The following is a 23,859-nucleotide window of genomic DNA, read 5'->3' as shown; positions in this document are numbered from 1 at the left end:
ATTACTTACAGTACCACAACAACAGAAAAGATTGCATTCAAACTATTTTGCTGAACTTGGAAATGCTCTTGAAAAGATCCCAACAATTGTGGGTTTTTTGTTCCTCTGGATGCATTAATCTCTGTAGTGGTCTTTGAAGAGACTTAGTATGTGTACCATATTTAGCCCCAGCCATATTTGTACGATGATCTGTATTATTAGAGAATTTGCACACTCTGGGAGAAACAGGACTTCCAAAGAGCAGATGCCAGCAGGTTCAGTGATGTCAGGTGTCTTCAAGGCCACTCTTGTTCTTCTGAGAACATCTATAAGTTGCAAATCCTGTAAATCCCACTACTTTCAAATTCCTCAGGAACTACAATGACCCCCAGGAATGAAAAAGCATGACTGAGGAACAAGCCTTTTACAGCATACATAAACTCTTGAAGAGGAAAAACTGCCATGATTTATCTGCATTAGCACAGCTTTTTGGTTTTTGGTTATTTTTCCTTTTCCAGTGAGGAAACAGTATTCATGAAATATCCTTCTACAACTTTGTCTCCTGTAATCCCTATATTGGTGGGAGTGTTAATGTAAACCTTCAGGGATTAACTCCTGCAAGATAAGCTTCTGCAAGTGTTGGTTTGGTTTTGGTTTGGTTTTGTGGGAGTTTTTTCTATCTTGAAAGCAGATCTAATTTGATATTTAGAGCTTAAGTAATTGCACTGTACTGGAGTTAGGAAACCTAGGGCCAAAAAATCATGTAGAGCCACATCTTAATTTCATAGTATCTGAGGGTTGGGTTGTTTTTGTCATGTGTGTTCCTCTGGCACAGTACTATGATATGGGTTAGTATGTGGTCTTTCAAAGTGTTTGTAAGTCTTACTGGACCCTCTGCAAAGAACTGGCTCTTTTATTATTACCTAATTCTTAGTCTGCTTTGTGTATTTTTGGGAACAAATGATCTTTCTGCATCTCGGTTCAGGAAACATTTTATAACAGAGATAAAATTAAGTGTTACACCATGAAGATTTCATCCTGTTTATCAAATATGCAGTGATAATTTTTTGTCTTGTATTAAAATAGCTGGAAATAAATTTTGATTGTGAAATACAAAAATGTTCTGAGATACTTAATTCCTAATTAAAGACAAATAATTTTTCATTCATTTACAAAAGTAATCCTTTACTTAAAATCTCTCAGTGGAGATAAGTACAATCTTTTATTACGCAGAAAAGAGAGGACAGTATTGGAGGACTGCTTTATAAGAACTGTACTACATGTTCTGTGTAGGCAGAACTCATACCTTTGCTTCCGCATTCTAATTAGTTTTTTACTATTCCTTTCTACAAAAAATAATAATAATCCAGACTACACTAGGGCATGCAAAAAGGTTTGTATATATTAAGGTGGATTTGCAAAACAAAAAAAGTGAGTAGTTCTATTTTCTGTGTTTGCACAGTCCCAAATTTTTGTTTGTTATCAGAAGCTGATACATTGCACAGTCTTGAATACAAACAAGCGTAAGAGCAGGAAGGCTTCTTCCCATATCTGACCTTTGGGATGAATTTTTATCTGTGCTCCTGAATGGTAGCCTTTACCCTCTGAACAACCATCATTGTTTGCCCTCTGAGATGTGCTCTTGCAAGAAGGCCTGTTCTGAAGATATGCACCCTCTGGAGGGACCGGGACCTCTGATGATGAAGGTGGGCAACTTTTAAATGAGGAGAACCAGGATAGTGACGAAGGCATGATTTCCCCAAGCTTTATGGCATTGCTTTTAGAATAATACAGAGTACCTCTGCAGAGAAACAAGACTAACTTGACTCTTAAGGAAATATCACTAGAAGTATTTTTTTGTCTTAAGGATAAAGTAAATTTGAAAAGGTTGGAGGAAGCGGAGAGAAGAAGTGCTAGGTTACTGTTGTATTGTCTATGAAATGGTTCTCTGCTTGGGGTGATTATTAATGAGTCACCATTGTTGCAACTCTTCTTGTATGATGTCAAAACAGGTGTACATGCTAAAGGTACTCTGTGGCCCTGAGTGGCATTCTTCATGCAACGGTGGTGCATTAAGGCAGATGTCTGATGGATTCATTTCACCTGATATCCCTAAATGGGAGGGCTCTGCAAAGTGATAGAAACAGCCCTGCAGAGCCACTAATGTCCATTAACTCTGCCAAAAGGGACTGTCTACTATGTCAGCTCCTGTGAAGTCTACTCTGAGTAATTTGAAGGTTTGTCTGGGTCAAATCGAAAGTAAATCTAGTCTAGCCTTATAATATGGATGGTTGCTGACAGCACATGCTTACAGAGGGGCATAAGAATAGATCAGACATATCACGGTACTCTTCAGAATGCTCTTACATATTCGATGATTTGTGCTTCCAGTTCTGCTTCTGGTAGAGGTGGTGTCTTTAATCAATCTATTCACCATGAATTTGTCCCGTTCTCCTGGAACGTCTGTAAAATATTAACAACTGTAGCATCCTGGGCAATGGGTTTCACAGCTCACAGGGTGAAGAATTATCCAGTATATTATTGGTATCCATAAAAGGGGTTTCTCCTCTGTGGTCAATAAAAAGGAATAGTAAAAAACAATAGATATAAATTGTGAATAAAAAATAAATTGTGAATAAAATTTAACTCAACAGCAGGCTCCACCTACCAAAAACCTTTCATCAGGCTTCCAGAAGCATTTAAATTATTTGAAATACATCCTAACAACTGCTTACTGTGGTATCTGAGTAAAGAAGTTCAGTACCTGAGGTAGTGCAGCCTCCATATCCTCTTTGTAACTGGTTTTCCACTAGGATTTCTCAATTACTTTGTAACAGCTGTGCTCACAGCTGGTTATTTTACATACACCTCTAATGGGTTTTATAGTTTACTACATATAATGTTTCAGTAACAACACGGTGCATCTTGTCACAGTCACCACAAGGACTTATGTCTAAAGTCTCAGGCAGTTCTTATATCCACTCAAGGAGCTGGCAAAGGGAAGAGGATGGTAAGATCTGCTCCTGTTCTCTGACTGTAGGAGATGTCATGCTATGTAAGCTGCTGTCTTGCACCTCTTTCTATACAGAAATAGTCCTTATCTAAATTAATGGCTGGCTATGAAAACTTATTTCATAGTTTAGAAAGGTACTTGGTGTCACAGATACAGTTAGACGGCAACAGACGAATTGTGTGAGGCATTAAGACGTGGGCTACCTATGTTTGCACAGGACTTTGCACTGTTCTGTGTAACTGGTGCCTTTCACAGTGGAATTCTGGTACTTGAAAGAGATTTCTAGGTGCTATCAAAATCCAAATGAAATTGTGGCTGATGTAAGACAATATTGTTCTTAGCTATCCTGATACCAGTGTTTTTTTCCACGTGCTTTTTTTATTTAAAAAGACGCATCCATATGGTTAGTGTTTTCTATAATGTCTCCTAATTTGCTTTTCACGTACATAGAAATGTACTGGTTTTCCTGTAAAGTAAAATGGATGCATTTTCATATAGAAATTAATTTCCTGTGTATCCCAGTTCATCCTGGGAGTGTCTTAAAATTGTGTATGAGGGGTTCTGCTTTCCTCCTCTTTCATTAGCTGTTGTTTTGTAAGTTGTGATGTCAGTAAAAAAGACTGATATTCATGCAGGAATATATGTACAAGGGTCCTCTGAGAATGTAATTTTTGTAGAGTCTGACCTGCATCAGTGCTGGGCATTTGCTTACGAGCAGCCTGGCTCTTGGCACCCTTGGGCATCTGGCTTGAACCTGCCCTGTGTGGTGAGAACCTGGAAGAGATGTCTAAGAGAAAGCTTAGAAGAGTTGTTTTTGAAGATGAAGGATGAACGAAGACAGCTTTGTGTCAGATATAAAACCTTGTCCTGCAAGGAAAACCTGGGCTGAGCCAGAGTAGCTGCTTGGTAGGCCCTGAGAAAGGGCCACTAGGACTGTCTGGAGATCCTGCCCGCTGAGGGGTTCGGTGGCTTTGCAGGCAGATGGCACATCTTGCTGTGGCTGTGGTGAAACTGCTGTGGAAGCATATGCTGGGAATTGATTCATTTCTGCAGGCAAGGCACGAGATGTGGAGAGCTCTTCATCTCTGCTGTAGAAAGGTTTCAGCTTTTTCCAATAACAGTTCTTTAAATAGGAGTGTTAGTGTGCAATCAGCAAACTAGTGTCCTTGCTGAGGACTGGAAAGACGTGTTTACTGGGTGAAGTTCAGCCATTGGGTGTTTCCAAGTTTTGAAATACTGGGTCTGACTACTGGGAAGTCAAATGGAGTGACCCTGTGAGTGTGGAGGTGGAGGACACAGCGTCACAGCTGGCACACTCGGGCTCTGAGCACTTCGAGCTCCCCCCGGGAGCTGTAGATGGCTTTTGCTATGGTTGTTTGGTCTGTTCAGCTCCTGTGCCTACAACCATTGTTAAAACCCACAGAGCTCCTTTTGCCAAGGTTGTCCTGACATTGTTTCTCAGTAGCGCATGTGCTGCCAGACTACCTGCTGCACACAGCTACGTGTTTACCGTCTTGCTGTGAAAGTTCAGTATTGTACTTTTGCCAACATAAAGAGCCTGCCTGGGTAAACCTCTGCCTGCCACTTAACGCTTGAGCAAGGTCTTCTCAGAACCCATGGGCAATATAAATTTTTAGACATGTTGCTGTATTTTTGAAAGATATTTTGGTTCAGAAGAAGACTTGGCAGACACAGAAGGTGACATTGCTGCTGGGCTCTGGATAAGAAAATGAGGTGAGTACTGTACAACAGCTAAGGCAAATATGGAGGTGCAGCAGCCAATTTTTCATATTTTAAACAATGTAAGTGCTGCACAGGATGTGAACCTGATTTCAGCCCACTCACATGCTGGAACGGGGCTCTTCTTTCTCCCTCCTTCTTGATCCCTCTCCCAATATGTGTTTTTGCACTAATATGTCTTTCACTTTGTGCCTCTATTGTTTGCTTTTTTAATGCTTAGATTCCATCTGCTGTTTCTTGCTGTTAGACACCTAAGTTGTTTGTTTTTTTTTTCTCCAGCTTATGTTCCGTATGCTGTATCTGATGAGAAGTGGGATTTTTGAAGGCTGCAAGAAAAAAATTCTCAAGGGCTGGCAGTCTCTAAGTTAATTTTGTGAAGTTACACTGCATGTGGCGATTGCTGGGTGCTGCCTTCTCCCTTGCTGATTTTGTGCCACTTCAACAAAATCCTACTGAAGTCAATGGAAACAGAAGCAGAGGAACTTTTTAGTGGTCAACAGAGAATATATGACTAAGCTTCAGCTCCCCTAAAGGGAGAGTTGCAGTGGAGGTGCAGTGTGGGGCAGATCCAGAGGAGTGTCTCAGGAGGTAGTGGAGGGGATGGTCTCTAAGCAGTTCAACCTTCACCACACAGTTCAGTACCAAAAGCACTGAAGAAAATGCCTAGAGCATTTTTAAATGTACCTTATTTCTAAGAGTATGTAGAAAAGACCAGGGACCTGTTTCCAAGTAGATTCCTGCCCAACCTCCTGCTTTTTTCCTCTGCTGCCTGTTTTCCTGCACCTGGAGGGGTTATCAGTAATTAGTATGGAGTCTCCATGGAGCACTTTTATTTCAAGTAGCATTTCACAGCAGATGTTTATGGAAAGCAGCAGTGTTTTGATGTGCAGTTTTAATTATTTGTCAGTTCAGCTTGGTTTTATTTGAGCCTGCATACCTATAAAGGCTGAACAAAGATCTGTCAGTGTTAACAAAACAGGTAGGCCTGGAGAGTCAAAAATGTGCAGTTGACATTGCTGATGTTAACAGCACTGGGTAGTTAGTTGGGGTAGGGTGTTTTTTTTACTATAGATGCTCTGACTCACTGCTTTGGATGGCAAGTGTACAATTTAAAATCTTTTTACTTATGACTGCACAACATCTAGCCTCCGAAATAATTACTAGGGCCTACCTCACTGCAGATTTTTTTCTAGGAGATCACCTGAGAATATGACATTTTATTAAACATGGAAAAGGCCCTAAATGACTGCTCTGAGGCTGTAATTTAATCTTATATGTGACAGTTTTATCCTATCATTTCCCTTGGCATGTCCTTTTCCCTTCATTTCCTACCCTTTCTCTCTGAAATCTCATTTGATTGGGAATTTTGGGTATTTGACTGGGGATTTGTGGATGTTCACTGCAATGCAAGCATTGTCCTTGCATGTGCAGTAAATTCAGCGTGCTCCAACTGTGTTGGAATTTATTGTGCAAGGCCCTGACCCAAAATGAGGTCCTGAAAAGCTCAGACAGACAAATAGCCCGGAAGTAGGTATCATATCTCAGCTGGAGATGACTGCGTGATCACACGAGCTCTAACCTGTCAGTCTTGTTCCTTGGCATGTGCAGGGCAGCCCCCAGCAGAGGCCCCCTCTCCATCCAAGAACAAGACAGCTGGGAGATGGGGTCTGTGTGGATGGAAGCAGGACTATTCACCTCCTAAGGGTAGTGGAGAAGGGGTACTGAAGAGGTAGGCACAAGTTGAGGGGATGGGCAGAGAGAAGAAAAGTGGGCGTTAGATGCCAGCCATAACCCTGTCTCTACACACTGGAGTATACAGCATTAGTACGTTGATGTCTTAAGAGGTCCACCGCATGTATTTCAGGTGCTCACCCTCTTAAAAGCTTTGATTACAGACTGAGGAAAGGAAGGAGGAAAAAGGAACAAATCATTAAACATGTAAAGCTATTAAGCAAGGCTTTAATTTATAGCAGTGTTTCTATTCCTGTTATTCCTGTGCCTTTAGAAGCTGAAAGCTTTTAAAAGGAACTTAATTCATCACATTTGCATCTGACAGTGGTACTGAAGGTGAGCCCATTGCCGTGCAGAAGGAATGACAGAGTGCATATTTCTGATGACCACAGTGCCACCTCAATGGCAAATATCCAAAAGGGGAAAGAGAAAGAATAACATGGAGGGTAGAGAAACAGTTTGTGTCAGGTGCTGCCTGACTTGCAACTTCAGTGGTGGAGAGAGGCAGGAAGCACAGTCACATCAGCCAAGCTTAGGCTGGCTGAGCAGGGAGGCCAGGCTGTCCCAGCTGGGCTGCAGTTGTGCTACAACAGCTTCAACCTTGGCAAGCTAAAGTAGGTGTAAGCAGAAAGTAGAAGGAAATAGAAGAAGGTGGCAAAGGCATAGGAGGATGGGTGCTGGGGGTGCTGAGAAGGTTTCCAGCAGCCCAGCGTGACATCCCAGGCAAACCTTTCAAGTTCTTTGCCTCCCAGGCTATGACAAAGCCATGTGTTGGATCACAAGCTTTGGGAAAAAGCATCTGCTCCACTGGATCACAAGATGGGGGAGTGACCACAGCTCAAGGCTGTGGCTGGTGGGGAGGAACCAGGACCTAGCACGGCTCCTTTTGCGGCAGATGTGCCCTGTAGCTACAAACCCACAGTGGGAGGAAGCTTTGGCTCTTCCCAGCTAATATAAGCTACAGACTGGACTATTGGAGAATGTGGAGTGAGGGCTGGAGGTTGCTGGATCTGCGTGGATGCACTGCCACGCTAGGGAAAGGTAAAGGCCACTAGTTCATGAAGATGACTAAGGCCCCTTGGTTCCTGGTATGGGCATGGTCCTACAATGACAGAGCTTAGCTGTTTCACCCCACTTGCTTTTCTGGCACCAGGGTCAAATTAAGGATGGGCGATGACTGTAAAAGCCCATCCTCTCCTGTATTTGTGTTCCTAAACGAATCCTCATTTCCAGCATGTTGGCTTTGGGTAATTGATTTCTGGTCTCTCCCACCTCTGACTTTTCAGTCAGACTTAATTGCCAGGACTGTATTAGCTGGTCATTTAGTTGGAGCTAACCAAATAATTTCTTTTTCTGCCGACATTAAAATCTCTTTTATACAGCAGGCTGAGTTAGACTACTCTCCCTTCAGTGAATCTGTAGTACAGAGTTTAGTGCAGACCATTAATCTTAACTTGGAGTGATTGGATGACTTATTTAGGGAAGGTCATATCAATATCTACCTATGAACTGTAAATAAAACTGTGAGGTTTTTTGGTAGCTTACTATTTATGGGCTCCCCTAAGAATATGAATCAGGTTGTGTTTTGAACAAGGAAAAGAATAAATTATTCAAAAACTTGGACATTTACAGGTGATGACAACAGGAGCTAGATCACTCTTTCATGGCACTATGAAAATGGCATGTACTATGTACTGTTTTCTCCAGAACTTACCTCACTAGTCAGCAGTGACACAGATAAGTCAGCAGCAACGATGAATGCAGCAAATTTATGAGGGAAAGTAGCCTTTTTTTAAAAAAAAAGAACACAAAAAAACCAACAACAAACAAAACCAAGTACATAATGACCAGCCCCACTCCCATCTCCCAACAGAAAAGACATACACATACAATAAACCTATCTGAAAGAGTCTGGTTGTAACGGCTATGGGGGTAAAGTGCAAGATTGTTCACTGAGCTGTGAATCCATTTCCTCTTCACTAGGGAGAAGAAACCCACATATCAACATGTAACAAGAAAAATCTCAGGAGAAATGTTATGCATTTTGTCTCATTTTCCTTGTCATTTTCCAAGCACGTTTTTGTTTTATTGAAGAAGTAGGATTATTTGTGGAGTATCAGCTCATTGTCAGCAGGCAATTCTCAGAGTTAATTATAAGAGAACAGCACTTTGAAGCAATCTCACATTTGGAGGTGTAGATCCCTGTGAGAGTGGCTGCAGCTGTGACTCCTGCAATCTCCTCTGACCATGAGGTATGTTACGGGATCAGTTCTGTTTTGAGACCTGTGTAGTCCTTACTACTGACCACATATGGAAATAGTAATTTGAGTAATACTTGTCATTTTGGGTTAGTGTACGTAAATTTGATGTGTGAAATGAGCCAGGGAAAGCAAGCAGCTAAGTGATATCTGCATGCTTTTGTTGTAGAGTCTTCCGCTTCGGTTCTGGGGATGCCACTCTTGAATTTTCTCTCTTGATTTTTGTTTTAAGTGTGTTTTTGTTCCAGTGTTGGAAAAAACCCACTCCTTGGATCTCCTTGTTGTGGGAGTGAAATATGTTGCTTGCTCTTCGCAATAGGGATTCTCTAGACAGTTTAAAAAGAAAACAAACTCCAACTAAACATAAAAACCCACCTCTCTAAAAACATGCCTGAAATCTCTGGCCTTTTTTAAACTGTGAATCCTGCTGTGCAGATGCTTGCTGCTCCTGAATGTTGGAGCTAAAATGAAGCATACCTTGTTCTCTCTCTTTGAACAAGTTCAGCACATGTTAAGGGAATCAGAGGAGCCGTATTTTGGCACAAGCACCCCAAATCTTAACACATGTACACACGCTGCCTGATGTTTCATTTCAGGTTATAAACTGGATTACAACATGCTTTCACCCTGTGGGCATTGTCCAGGGAAACCAGGCTGGATCTGTCTGATGCATAAAAGAAATCTGGCTAAATGATCACCAAGTGGAAAGTAAAGAATGTATGCAGAATTTGAATTTTTAACAGGAATTTAGATTACATTTCAGTCATGTTAAATGATTATTAATACTATTTACCTCATCAATTCAAGAATGGAATAAATATTATATTCTGGAAACTGTGCTTAAATATCTTATGGCAACATTTAAAACTTCTCAAATAACTATATCTGCCCTAATTAAGTCAGGATAGCACAGACAGTATTTAGGCTGCACATGTTTTCTTCTTGATGCAAATGGAGCTTTGTGTCCTTTTATTTGTGGGAAGCTTTGTTAGCCTCAGTTAGCTGAAATACTTGTATATGATTTGTGTTTTTCAAAAGAAAAGATACACTGTATTTAGAGATGCAAATACTACCTTGTCTGCAAAACCCACCAGCTGTTATACTGGAAGACAAAGCTAATTCTGTGTTGCTTTACTTCAGTAGTGTCTGTGTATTCACAAGCAGCTTTTTAACAACCTTCTCTGCATAGCTGAAAAATAGCAGGGACCAAATTTCTATTTGATTCCTTTGGTAACAGCCTAGTAAAATCAGAGTTGATCCGTGATTTTAAGAAAAATTTAGGCAAGCAAATATATTGACTGTGAGAATATACCTTTTTATTAATGTTTGTAGAAAGGTTGAACAGTGTTAGCTTTGATTCTCACATTCCTTGAATATGAGTTTACTAATTGCTGACTTGAATATTTGACTTGAGTCTGAGTCAGGTTAAATATGTGGCTCTGTAGTAGAAAAAGCTGCTGCTGGTTTGTGTGTCAGTAGCACAGCTTTCTGAAGAGGCTCTTTGCTTCTGCTTTAAACATCTGGGGAGACAAAGAGCGTTTGTGGGGTCTTTTGTTGCTGCTGAAAGTTGGAGCGGGGAAGAATTACATTCCAAGAAATAGTCTGAATCTGGAAAAATCAGGGTGGAATAATTAAGTATTAAGCTTTATCTTCTTTATAAACGAAAGTGCTTTCGTTTCATCTGTGATGGCTCCCCTGGTAATGGATGTTATGTAATATTTACTCTCCACTTCAGAGTTAAATCCTTTTTCCGATTTGTGAGTAATATTTGCATATGTATTTCTTAGCTGCATTGACATGCCAGATGCACAGTGGTAGCTGTCTCCGCCTGCTAATCCTGTAATAACATTCTGGTGACCAAATTCAATGGCCCTGCGCGGAGTCTCGGAACAGCTGATTGCTGAGTAGGGAGGAAAAAAAAATAACCCAGCGAATCTGGTTGCAGCTCTCTGCTGCATCCCCATCCCACAATCCCTTGCACCATTTGCTGCAGTCTTTCTACACAGGCTGAGTGAGAAAAAGATGTGCTAAATAAAGATTGATTGGTTTGAATCCTGAAGGGGTCTCCCACTTGTAAATGACCCCAGGGAAAAAAAAATTCATGACGACTTCACTGGGCCTCCTCTTATTCTTCCATTTTTCTTTCCACCTGTCCTCTTCGTGGAATGGAGCGTCATTTCTTAGAGCACAAAATCTGTTGTGCATCTAATAATGACTATGCTGTGATAGGGATTCTTAAACAGTTTTACGCGTGAGGCTTGAAATATTAACAGATGATGGTTTGTTCGTTTGGATTACTGCGGAACTGCAGCTCCGTCCCTGCAAGGATTTTATCCTCAGCACTGCACTGATTAAGCTATTTTTCTACAAAGATGGGTAGGTCTGAAATGCTCAAGTTTGCTCAGTATTATTCCTGGTGGTTGCTGCTGGGTTGTTCCTTCTGTTTTGGCCCCTGATCGTTCACTGCACTTCTGCATGCTGTAAGAATGAAGAGGGTTGCTGTGTTTTAAACAAGGCACTAAGCTGATTGCAAGAGTGGGAGAGAGAGGAATGCAAATTTAGCTTATCAAGCCTTTTACACAAGTGGACTGTGTGGTGGTTATGATTATTAATTTGTTCAGTGTGTTCTGTATTGGCTAATTTTGGGGCTGCTGCTAGAAATGGCTTGAATCTGTTTATTCCTAAAGACTGTGGACAGGTGATCTATCTGTTTTAAGGACTTTTAAGCCCTAGCTCTCCCAGTCCTTGAAGGAATACTTGAGGTTCCCCACCCTTTCTTACGGCTCTTGAGGCCTAACTGTTCCTTTGGAAAGGTTGCTATTGGAAACCTATTCATTCATAATACATGAATAGACCCTCTGGGTTGTGAACACCATTGATAAGAAGAGGACGAACAAGCTGCAAGCAATTTGTTCTCCTCAGGCTGTACTTTCAGGCTAGTTGCACCTCTGGCTGGGTGGATTTCAGTGATAACAGTGTATCAGCAACACAGAATTCTACTCTTTCAGGAATAAAATCCTGAGAACCGAACAATTATAAGTTTCCCCAATGTCTTTTTGTTGGCCAGGCCATGGAAACTAATACAGGATTTGATAACTGTTCAGGAATTCCAGAGCTCATTTGAAGATACCTGTAGGAAGGGTGCACTTTCATTATTATATGTTTCTACCTACCTGAAACAACTATTCTGGAACTGTTATTTGCGTTTTTTCTTTTCACCCTTTTCTAATACTAGAGGAAGTTCCTTTCATATGGGTGGGGCCGCACCCTGAAAGCATGCATGCATAGCGGGGCAAGGATTTCCACTAGCTTAGAGAGCCATTGTGTTCTCCTTTCTTTGCTGTATAGTGTATTTTGAATGAAAAATGACAGTCATATCTCCAAGCAGAAGGAAAAAGAACAATGTTATTTTTGGGGTGACTGGGAAGATAGCAATCCTTGAACATCAGAGGAATGACAAAGGGGTACATTTCCTGCACTTGATTTAGCAAACCTGAACTGGATGTGTGTGTCTTGTAGATAAATGGGTGGGAGGTTATATCATTTTTGGTGCAAAATTTTATAAACCTTTGGCTTTGCATGTTTAAATTATGAAGTGTAACTATATTGAGAACTGATACACTTATTTTCAAAGCTCGTGCTTCAGCTACTCTTTATTAGCTTTGAGACATTATGAACCTCTGAAAAGCATCAGTTTCTCAGCTCAGAAGATGCTACTAGAAAAAAGAACATTTTTCTTGTAAAACTAGTGTTTCTTTGCAAAATCCCCCACTGCTAATACATTTGAAACTTAGGCTGCTGTTTTGAGGAACTGCTGCAAGCATAGCAGTAAATCAGAAAAAATACTGTGGTGAAATTCAAAGGCATTGTCCAAAATGTTCAGCTTTTCCTCAAATAGTCTGATTGTACAGTTACTTTCATTGAGTAAATACGCAAAATCATCCTTCTCATAACTACATAATCAAAATTGCATCAAAGGTGGAGTTGGCTCAAAGAAGCTGCAGAATCCTGCAAATCCCATACTCAAAAATTTTTTTTAAATGAACCACTTAAGAAGTTGTACCAGGTAATGGCCAAAGCCACTAATGTACTGATGAAATTCTATTTCCAGGTGCATGTTTTAAACCTGATTTATGTGAGCAAAGTGAATAAATGACAATCATGGCCTCCTGCGTTTCAGACAAAACACAGAATATTAAAAGCACTTTATTTCTGAGTCTTTAATGGTTTCTTTCACTGACAAAGCTTAAAGCATGAACATTTGAAAAATAAAGTGGCTGGCATGAGCTAAGAATTACTTGATCTTGCAGTGAGTTTAGGGGAACGTAAAAAAACTAAGATGAAGATCAGATTAAGTCAATGTTAATATTTTCAGGCAGCAGAAATTTTTCTTGTGTAACTGCTATTTTCTGGTATAGCTCTACTTGATAAGCAAAAATACCTGGTTGCTAGAGAACTTTCTTCTGTTGAATGATAGGCAGCATTCACCAGAGACCTATTCTTTCATATCTTAAGTACAGTTTTTTTCCCAGTAGTCTGTGTTCAGTCTATAACAAAAAAATTATACCGTTTGTGAGTCCGATATGGAAATCGTGCTTGCGATAAGAAGTCATCCTGCTTCTGATTATCTTCCCTGTTTTGTATGGGTTGCTGCCCCTAACATTTGGGGAGGGAAAGTGGGAGGCAAACACAGCTGTGTCAGTGGTGAAATGAATTTTCTTCTGAAACACATCACTGATGTTCTGCATGTTATGCTGCCAAGTGTATGAATATGTTAATGTGTATTTGATTGTCTGCTCTTTCTACTCCGTTTTGTAAAAGCTATATATTTTGGTTCCACGCCTTGTAAAACCATCTTTAACACGAGCTTGTAACATGGTTTCCTAATTGATCTCCTGAGGATTATTGTGTGTGATTTATGACATTTAAATAGGAAAAATTAATTTGGGTTTATTCACATTTTACCTTACTATGGGGAAAGAAATTTAAAAAATTATTAAAAATTATTTAAAAAGACATGAAAATATTATCAATCCTGAAATCATGCATTTTGGGGTCATGAATTCATATTTTATGAACATTAAAACAATTTTTACCATTGCAGTTTCCCCTTTATTGGGAAAAAAAAAGGAAAGGAAAGGCCCTGGAATTCAGTGGAATTTAATTCCATTGAATTAAAAGTCAGTTACCACTGTTGGGTTGTGAGTAACTTTATGCTGCTGTATTTGCTAGCATAAAAGCAATGACCCAGGAACCTGTTATCAGGAAAATCAGTATAGCATGATCCATAATCACTGTTATTATGCTAGAAATAGCCACTTGCTCAATGTAGTAAGTAAACCATCCCAGTATGGCTAAATACACAGCTCAACATGGCTCCGGTCTGACAGATTAGTGTGCCATGCATTCAAGCACAAGGAAGAAGATCTGATGTAAAACTGATGATAAAATGCTACCCAGGTCATGCAAATCATTGTGGAATTCAGTGACCTTTGAATGAGCATGATCAGCACAGAGGCAGAGGGGTTATTAATTCTGTCTTGGAAAGCCCGAACTGCCCTCAAGCTAGATCTCAAATTGCCTGAAATGGGTGGCTAAAAATGGTAGAAATTATTTAGGGAAGAAGTCAGACCCTTTAGGAGTGTACCTGAAGTGAAGCAGTCCAGCTGGGCTTGCTGCTCACAGAGAAGAGGAGCCCCTGTCAGCTGGGGGGGCGGGAGGACTGTCAGAACTCGGTGCTGTGACAGAGTCGCTGCGATCAGCTCCCCGGGGAGCGAGCCTGTGCCTCCCAGCACTCCAGACTGCTGGAAACGCTGATGGAGAGGAGTTCTAGCTGGGCCACCCTGCCAGGGCCTCTGCATGCCAGGTTTTCCTAAATTATTTTAGCAGGCAGTTCTCTAAGGGTGTTTCCTTCCTTTTCCTCCTGTCTTCTCTTTCCACGTATTAATTCTGTTGGCTATAATCTGTACCTCCAACTGAAAAGAAATTAAGTTTTTCTCTCTGGTGCCTTGTGCCAGGACAGAAGGTGTTCCAAGCCTGCAGTTTTAATTCTGTCAGTCACTAGACTTCTTTCTTACCCTTTTATTTCATGCTTTTTATGCCAGGTTATGAAGAATCTTTAGTCCTAGAAACGTGATTCTTACTACAACTTCTGCCTATAACGCCATTTTTCTTGCATTTATAATTTGGATGTGCTTCATGTATCATTCCCCCTAACTTTGCTGAATCTCAGCAGCTATCAGTTGCCTCTTCTTTGTTTTGTTTCTTTTATCGTGAAGATTTTCATTTCACCTATCTCACCCTTGTTGCTGATGCAGAATTTGAGCATTCCCTTCCCAGGGGCTGGCTGGTTCTGGAGCTTCCTTCCTGGGGGCTTCTTGGAGTCCAAATCTACCATATTTTTGGCAATACCAGCATTGATAAGTGAAAAAAAATTGTTAGGTGAACCATTTTCAAACTGTGATGCAGCCATTTGACTGGCTGGTGCAGTTCCAGTTTAAGCATTTTTCCAGCAGTACTGTAGATGTAAGAAATCCGATGTTTGTTAGCACTGACTGAGCCTACTGGTCCAAGAACATTTTTATCGTGGGATTTCTTTAAAACCAGACATCCCTGTAACTCTTTCAGTCCAGAGGCAGCATGCCTTTCACTATTTCTTCTCACACTGAGGTGGTGTAGACTTGCCGGACTGTTTCCCAGGCTCTTATCAGTGATAAACCATTTTAGAAGTTTAATTCTTCACTGTTTTGGTTTTATATGGAAATATGAATTCCTGCATAAGGATGAAACATAAGTGAATCAGTAATTGATTTTTTTATTTCATGGAGTTTATAAGCTATTTTTCTTCTTCTCTTCTTTTCCCCACCCTGATCCAGCAGTGTGCAGGGTAGAAGGGAACAGGACCCATATGTCAGTGGTCTAGGATGGCCAGTGAAGGCTCCAACATCCCAAGTCCTGTGGTCCGTCAGATTGACAAGCAGTTTCTGATTTGCAGCATATGCCTGGACCGCTACAAGAACCCCAAAGTACTTCCCTGCCTGCATACTTTCTGTGAGAGGTAAGTCCTTTCCTCATGTAGTCTCTTGGTATTTGTGTTGTGCGCCAAGCATGGAACAAGGCATCCTTTAGTGGAGGGAGACTTTTCTCTTTACTTGTAAAGGACATGTTAAGGCATGATAAAGTCTGGGAAGGCTGGAGAGGCAGGGCTGTAGGAAAAGAAATTTGTGTCAGGCAGGAAGAAGAGACAGCAGTGAAATATTTGGAATACATTCCTTTTATGCAAGAGTAAACAAAAAGTAAATCCAATTAAACTAATGAATACAGTTACAACAATGTGAAAGGTGATGACAGCCAGAATTTGGACCTCAAGTTAATGGTCTCATATTTATCCCGATTAGCTTATAATTGGAAACAATAAAGAACGTTCTTTGTTGATTTACTAAGCCAAGAAATAATTATCTGATCCTTTAATGTCCAAGCCTTAGACATGATATATACATTATTAATAACCTATGATTAAATGCCTTCATTATTCTGCAGCTTGGTTGACTGAAGTGGAAAAACTATGAAAAGAGATGTGATAAAACAGCAACCTGCCTTTTACTGTGTTCAGCTGAATGAACTGAATATGCATAATGATGCTTCAGTGTTGTATTATCCATCAAATGGTGGGGAAAATACAGCTTCTGCAGAAAAGTTATCCTGAAGAATTAGTAGTTAGAGTTCTTTATCTGATGATGAGATGCAACTCTGTGGATTATATATTGAATGGCAGGAGAATTTTAATAAATGGTGTGTGGTGTGAACACTTATTTAATTTAGGAGATTTTCACCTCTTAGTTAGAATTGTGGTGTGAATATCTAACTTTGCACAGAGTGCAAGAAAAACTGTGGATATCTGAGTGTGTCAGATGAACTGGTCTTTTATAGAAGAGTAGGATATCCTGGCATTACAGAAGGCAGCAGTGAAACCCTTGCTGAAGTTATTGGAGACAAGATTTTCACCATCATGTGTTAAGTTTCATGACTTCAGTTCATGCGTGAAACCTAAGGTCAGCTTCTGGTTTTCACCGTAATCCTCTTATGTTGATCTAGTTATGGAGAGAGGCTGGAAGAACTCTTCCAGTGTACTGCTGAGGTGCAAAGCCTAAGCTCTCCTTTCAGAGAGCCTTTACCAGAGGGTCAGGAGGAGAACTGCCAAGGAAGATGAAGAACAGTGCAACTGAAGTCCTTGGAAATGGATAAGAGCTGTGGAGCTGTGTGAGGTCACACTCTCTCAGTTGGCATCTCATGAGAAATTTTGTGTAGCACTGCTTCCCTTGAGAACTGCATTCTGCAAAGCTTCCTCTGCTTATAGGACTATACTGAATAGAGTATATTGCAACTATATGTTGCATGCCCAGCAGGTGTTAAGTTCATTTTCAAGGCCCAAAGTGGCATTAACTGTCACCTAGGCCAATCTGCTGCATATTGTTGTTCACAGAACTTTTGTGTCGGATTTATATTCTGTGAAATTTATTTTTTCAAAAAAATCCCGACACCAGTCCCACCTCCCCCCAGTTGAACACAAACAAAAATCTCCTCCAAAACTCCTCTTAACATAAACAGTGATAACTTAGGATGTACTTCTCTATGTAGTAAAGAAAGCTCTGTTGGTTCTGGCTAGCTGCCAAATAACTTTCCTAATTGAAATAAATGAAAAAATGTCCCTTGGTTTCATTGGGACCATGTTTTACCTCTGAAATACTATACCCACAAATACAAGTTAATAAAGGAGATTCTGTTGAAAAGACAAGGATCAAACACTGGTTAGTCAGTTAAAGACACAGGCTCAAACACTTGAGGCAACTTCATGTCTGTCAAACTTTATCTGATTGTTCATAATTTTTACTGTCCTGTGAGCAGGGTGCTGTAGATGTCTGGCAGCATGAATCAACTGCACAAAAATCTCTAAAAAAGGCATAGAACTCTTGGAATAATATCAGCTTATTGAACTTCTTCTCATGTGGCAGAGGAAAAAAGGTTTAGAGGAAAAAAATATACCCCATAACCACTTTTACTTCTGAAGCCTGTAGATGTACCTTTCCTTTTATAATTAGGGGTAGCACTATTTCAAACTAGTTCTTTAACTGAAGGAAGTGTTCTTTTTCCTCTCTGATGATACTTTTTCTTTCTCTCCCCTTCCACCTCCCTTTCCCATAGGTGTTTACAGAATTACATTCCAGCCCATAGCTTAACCCTTTCTTGCCCTGTGTGCCGCCAGACCTCCATTCTGCCAGAGAAAGGGGTTTCTGCACTCCAGAACAACTTCTTTATTACCAACCTGATGGATGTCCTGCAACGAACGCCGGACAACAGCATTGAAGAGTCCTCCATCTTGGAGACTGTCACTGCTGTTGCTGCAGGCAAACCACTCTCCTGCCCCAATCATGATGGAAATGTAAGTGAGACGACCTCCTGTGATATGTACAGGTACTGATATGTGCTGATTTGTCTGGGTTTCATGGATATTTTGATCTAAAAAGATAGCAGAGGAAGTGGAATCACACTAATTCTTTGATTTTATGATATGTCAACAAAAGACAAGTGATTTTTCAAATTAACACAGATGTTCTTAGTGGAACCTCTTAGAGTTGTCAGGATATTATTGCATCCTACCAGTCATCTGGGATGATACTGTCATCACATTTGGTAACAACTGTTGTCCTGCAAGCACTGAACCTTGTGCCTTTACCTCTCTGGGTTGGGTTTCCGTAGCTCTCTTGCTTGTAGCATCAAATATTGCTGTGGGGACCTGTGTGTTTGTTTAGACAATATGTGACAGGGAACTTATAAGCTTAACTCACCTGCACATTTAGGCAGTACCAAAAGGTATGTGAACATATTAACATGGAGCCAAATAAGAGCGATCTCTAGCTGAGGATGCTTTGGGTCAGCACAGGCTAGTAATGGAGAACTTCTATTTATCTGCAGTGTTTTGTGCATCTCGTGTATTAGTCTTTTGAGGCTGCCTTTTTTTCCCTTCACCTACTCTTTTAACCAAACATGTCCCCACATACATCCTCAAATCATATCAGTGAATTCATTGGCAAGTACCCCCAACTGAGTAAGTGTTCACAGATTGATGCAGGAACAGCTCTAACTCTGCTTACTTCACAATTTTCAGTGTTAACCTGTGTGACTTCATGATAGGCATATGAGCTCCCGATTTATAGCTAGGCTTATGCAAGCATGTAAGTAAACCACATTACAAAGCTCAGCAATACTGTGTTGCATACTGACTGCTGTGCTTCTATGCAAGTCAAGAAATATGCACTAGTAGTTTAAGACAACTTTCTGGGGACTGTTTTATTTGATACTCAGTGTATGTATATTGTATAGGAATAATTCGGCTGATAGGTAGTGATTACTGTAACAGAGGAATAGCTCAGTTTCCTCTCCTTTGCTGACCTGTGGGAATTAGGTGGACTTGTAGAACTAATTTGCTGTACACTCTGGTTAATGAATAACTGGTGTAACTTTTTTAATGTGTACTATACCTGTTTGTGTAGTGGTTACTGATTAATAAATTCCTAGTTTTTATTTGCATTCTATTTCCTCTCTTTAAAGTGAATCATAGTTCTTTTTTGACATAGCCACTGTGATAGGAGCCATCTGATTGTGAAATGCAGAAGAAAAATCAAAATGAAGGTATTACTTGTTTTGCATTTTAAATTATCAGCTGATTATTCTTAAGGTGCACTTAGAAAGAAATGGTTTGCCTACAATTAAAAATATGCCACCTTATACCTCTTGAGAACTCCTTTCTTAGGGAAAGGGAGATTTGTAAGTCCTCTAAACCAAACTGACTTGGCTTGCCTTGAAGCACAGCATGCCTTTTAGGATGCTGATAGTGTGTGATGGGAATATCTTCTCGCTTCAGTAAGTATCTGGGAGATAGGAGTTGGGGATAGGCTGAGGATTACTCCAATTTAAAGTTTTGTGGAACTAGGAAATGAAAAGCTAAATGGCACACATTAGTCCTTGTGATGGGAGGAGCTGAGGTAAGCTTTGGGGAGAGCTGCTTGAGGCTGGCCAGGTGGGTCTGGCTGAAGGGCAGGGTGCACAGGCCAAGGTGCTGGGCACTGAGGAATGGATTTTGATGGCTTCATAGGTACAGAACATGAGGGCACTGCATGGCAAGTAAGTTAGCTATTAGGAAATGGTTCTTCACACAGAGGGTGGTTGGGCACTGGAACAAGCTCCCTGGGGAAGGGGTCACAGCACCAAGCCTGACAGAATTCAAGAAGCGTTTGAAAAATGCTGTCAGGCATGTGGTGTGATTCCTGGGGCTGTCCTGTGCAGGCCCCGGAGCTGGACTTCAATGTTCCTTGTTGGTCCCTTCCAACTTCGAGTATTCTATGATTCTGTGATTCTAAATGCCTGGCTGCTGGTAGCTCTTCAGGGGGATTTAGGAAGTGAAAGAGGATTGAGCTGGTAGCTGAAGAGTGCCTTCACAGAACCAGCAGTCATTATGCATTGAATCCTCCCTCCATTAATTTTTAGATATTGCTTGGGGTAGGGTCAGACCCACTGTATTTTTACCATTTGCATGAAGTATATTTCTTTTAAATATTACCAGATTTTCTTCGTATTAGCTTGGAAATAAGGTTCTGTTTAAACAAGTTTTTTCAGTCATCTGAGCCATGCTGGATTTAAACCTCTTTGATTAAAAACACATAGAAACTGATGCACAGATACTTTCTTATTAACTTACCTGCCTGCTTGTAATTTAGCCTTCCTCAGGCCATGTAGGTTAGATATTTTCCCTTTCAGTTGGTCTCTTATTCCTGTCACTCATATTTTCCATATGTGTGTGTGTGTATTCTATGCCTTCTGTGCACATCCTCTCATCCTCCACTGTGGAATCTGTTCTGTGTGTTCTTATGAAAAATGAAACTTAGCTTGTAGTATCTTAACATGAGAGATGGTTTCCTGTGCTTGAAGTATAAACAAATGCTTCCTCATATTGACCCAACACAGAGCACAAATATATGTTCTTGTAAGTCGGGGTAATAGGGCACATATGGAACTTTTGAACCTACCAGAAGATTTTTACCTTCTACCTACACATTAAAATAAGATTGGCTTTATTCTCAGCTGCTAAACATGTGCAGCTCCTGTTGTGTATAAGCATCCTGGATCCTAACATTGATCCATGATCATAGGGCAACTACAGCAGCCAGGACAGGGAAGGCTATGAAATTCTAGCTCCATGTGTAATGTGTGGTGTGGACTCTCTGCAGTCACCCATCCTGAAAAGTCCATGATTGGGTTTTATTTGAATTTGAAGTGAAAACCAGCCCAGAGCTGAGGATCCACGCTTTTACAGGAACAACGTATTTTCTGTCTATGGAGTGTAAGAAGAGAGGATATACAATATTAATTAAATGCTCATAGCAAGAGAGCATGCCTTAGCTCTGCCTAGCTTTTTCTCAGAAGATCACAGTATAGCTTGGCAACTTGACAGGCATAAGATTTTGTTTAAAAAACATTTCCTGAACTTGTGCAGGTGTTGCTTACTACCTGTATGCTTCTCTTGGAAAAATAAAAAAGCACCTATCCTTGATATTCCGATGAATTGACTTCATACCATACCTTTTAAACCCTTGTTTTTTCTCATCACCTCTGTACTTCCCACCATGTCACTTACTCGTGTATCCCATTAAAGTGTAATCTAATTCTATTCTGTACTCTTCAATATTCAGTGTGTCATTGAGGCCAAATAAAAAATGCAGAATATCATGGTTAGACTCTTGATGAGCATTAGAAATAATAAACTGAGCTCACTGCTGGCAAAATTTTGTTCTGCCTCACAGGGAACGTTTAATATAGGTAGGAAGCAATAGTGTGACCGATACAATCATATCTGAACTGGAAAGTCATACAAGGGGTTTGGGTGGTTCACTTCTATGTAAGCATATTGTTTAAGTCATGACAGTCTTACAAAAATATTCTAAAAATTTGCTTAAAGTTTTCAAGTTTACAGTATGGGTAAGGCAAAAGCTATGACTAGGCAGAGCAAACCCCCACATTCTAAATTTTATCAGATATCTCAAGGTGATTCAAACTTATATTCTTCTAAAAGCTAAGGTACATGCTAGCCCTGGGACAGAGGAATTAAGCATGTGTGTGTGAGATGAGGAAGGTGGGAAGCACAGAGCCTGTTTCTCTAGGCTGCTCTTTTAATTCAAACAAATAGAAAGCACAGGATGAGCAATGTGATTTTAGAGAAGTGGGGCTTGTGATTGGTGAGAGCCTTCTCCTCAAGACCTGAACTTTTAAGGGCTGGAATTAGTGTGTCTTGACTTCGTGTAATCTAATTCAGAAGTGCTTGCATCCTTGATTATGCAAATTTAAAAGTTTCTGTAAATTCAGTTAAATTACTGTAGTGAAGATATGCATGGGTCTCCAGTTACATCACTGTGCTGAAATATGCTGGTCTGGTTTAAGGTGGGAGTTAGTGGATGGGATTTCAGAACCAGTGGGTATTATATCACGTCTTTACAGCTGATGGGAATGTTCTCATTAAATTCAGTGGAAATACAGCTGAAGCTGGTATTGGATGCCATAGTATATCCTGACCAAGAGCTCTCTTCAATTTGGAAAGGAGAGATTCAGGCAAATGTCATTTTTTGAGTTATTTTGTAAAGCAAACCTGTTATAATGAAAAGCTTTCTGGGAAGGCCACAAACTGTGATACCCATGTTGGGCATGGAGGGGAGAGATGAAAAGCCAGTAATACATGTCTGTCTGTAGTTAGACATTAGTCTTACCAGATTAAGAAATGCTAGAAAAAATCTTAGCAAATCAGCTTATCTAGACACTTGAAGCCTGAATTGTATTAATATTAGGTTTTCCTTCTCCTTCAGCTATGGCACAATCAAAAAATTTTAGTGGAAAATGAAAACTGTCTCTCTCAAAACATTTTGAATTTGACAACTATTTCTGTGCAGACATACACATTAGGTCTTTGTGGTCTGCTTGCTATTACCATTCATGTTACTGTATTACCACATGTGTTTCTCTGGTGCATGAATAAAGAGGAAGAAGGTTGTTTGGGCTAAACTTCAATATGCTAATGAAATGCTTTCTTTGTGATATATGTGGCTGCAAATATAATGATGTTTATTTTAGGGTGTTCAGTAGGAAACAAAAATATTAAATTATTCTAATCGCTGTATCCAAAGATAAAAATATTGAATAAATAAAGGGCTTGTTAAAATATCCTGAGCCTAAGCATTATATTATGAGGAGGCATAAAGATGAACACAGTTGGACACTCATTCAAAATAAATGACATTTTTTTGTCTGTATAAAAAGACTTCAGAGTTTCCTAATAAAATATTCTTCCTTTTGGTTGTTTCTGCTTGCAAGTTCTTGAAGCCTTTGAAAAGGATTTAAATCCTAAACTCTGCTTAACTAATTTCCTCTATGCACTGTAAGAACGCATCACATCATAGTGCCTACCAAAGTAACTACCAGGCCTCGAGGGATCTATTACCATGAAAGTGCTAAATTCACAGTGACTAGAGTAGTGTTGATGAGGATTGTAATTGTTTAAAAGGTCTACTTTCCCCCCCCCCCCCCCCCCCCCCCCCCCCCGCTGATATATTTGATGTTACACAGGTTATTTGGAGCAACTTTTAACTTTTCTCTGAAGGGGCTTACACAAATGGCCGACAAATGACTAAACCCTCATTGCATGTGAATCCCATATCTTGTGAATTGAGATAAGAGGGAAGAATGGGAATAAGACCGAAAGGAGCTTATCAGAGGCAAATCCCTATTAATGCTAATAGCCACGTGCAAATCATGGTTCTTGCTTCCCCCTCCTTAATTCTCAAGATGCCCTGGAGCAGCCAGCTACTTTGCATGGTACTGTTACAGTTTCCTCTGCTCACCTGTAAACAGCTGATTCTACACAACCATCTCACTGTCAACCAACATCTCCAGCACAACCCTCTTGTGTGAGATGTCTGAGTGCTAGAAGAGCAGCAGCCAAATTATTCAAGATTCTGATGCTGCGTTCTGAATGCAAAAGAGCTGCCAAGGTCTTCCTTTGAAGCATATACTACAGGCTTCTTTGTATCCTTTTAA

General features: G+C 40.3%; 1 protein-coding gene across 17 annotated transcripts in view; it reads left to right on the top strand.

Annotated features, from left to right (window-relative positions):
• Positions 1 to 23,859, top strand: part of TRIM2 (tripartite motif containing 2) — a 91,480-nt gene that overhangs the window by 34,704 nt on the left and 32,917 nt on the right. For 8 of the 17 annotated variants that reach the window (XM_032685492.1, XM_032685503.1, XM_032685507.1 and 5 more), the window contains 2 exons: positions 15,597 to 15,778; positions 17,923 to 18,160. In XM_032685492.1, the coding sequence (XP_032541383.1) occupies positions 15,645 to 15,778; positions 17,923 to 18,160 (372 nt within the window). In that variant the 5' untranslated portion in view covers positions 15,597 to 15,644. Of the gene's footprint in view, positions 1 to 4,339; positions 4,727 to 10,707; positions 11,098 to 15,596; positions 15,779 to 16,260; positions 16,513 to 17,922; positions 18,161 to 23,859 lie in introns of those variants that run through there. The other 9 variants (XM_032685496.1, XM_032685494.1, XM_032685506.1 and 6 more) reach the window with 6 other exon arrangements.

This window comes from Chiroxiphia lanceolata, chromosome 4 (assembly GCF_009829145.1).
Source record: "Chiroxiphia lanceolata isolate bChiLan1 chromosome 4, bChiLan1.pri, whole genome shotgun sequence".
Classification (NCBI taxonomy): Eukaryota; Metazoa; Chordata; class Aves; order Passeriformes; family Pipridae; genus Chiroxiphia; species Chiroxiphia lanceolata.
This window is presented reverse-complemented; position numbering and strand designations above follow the sequence as displayed.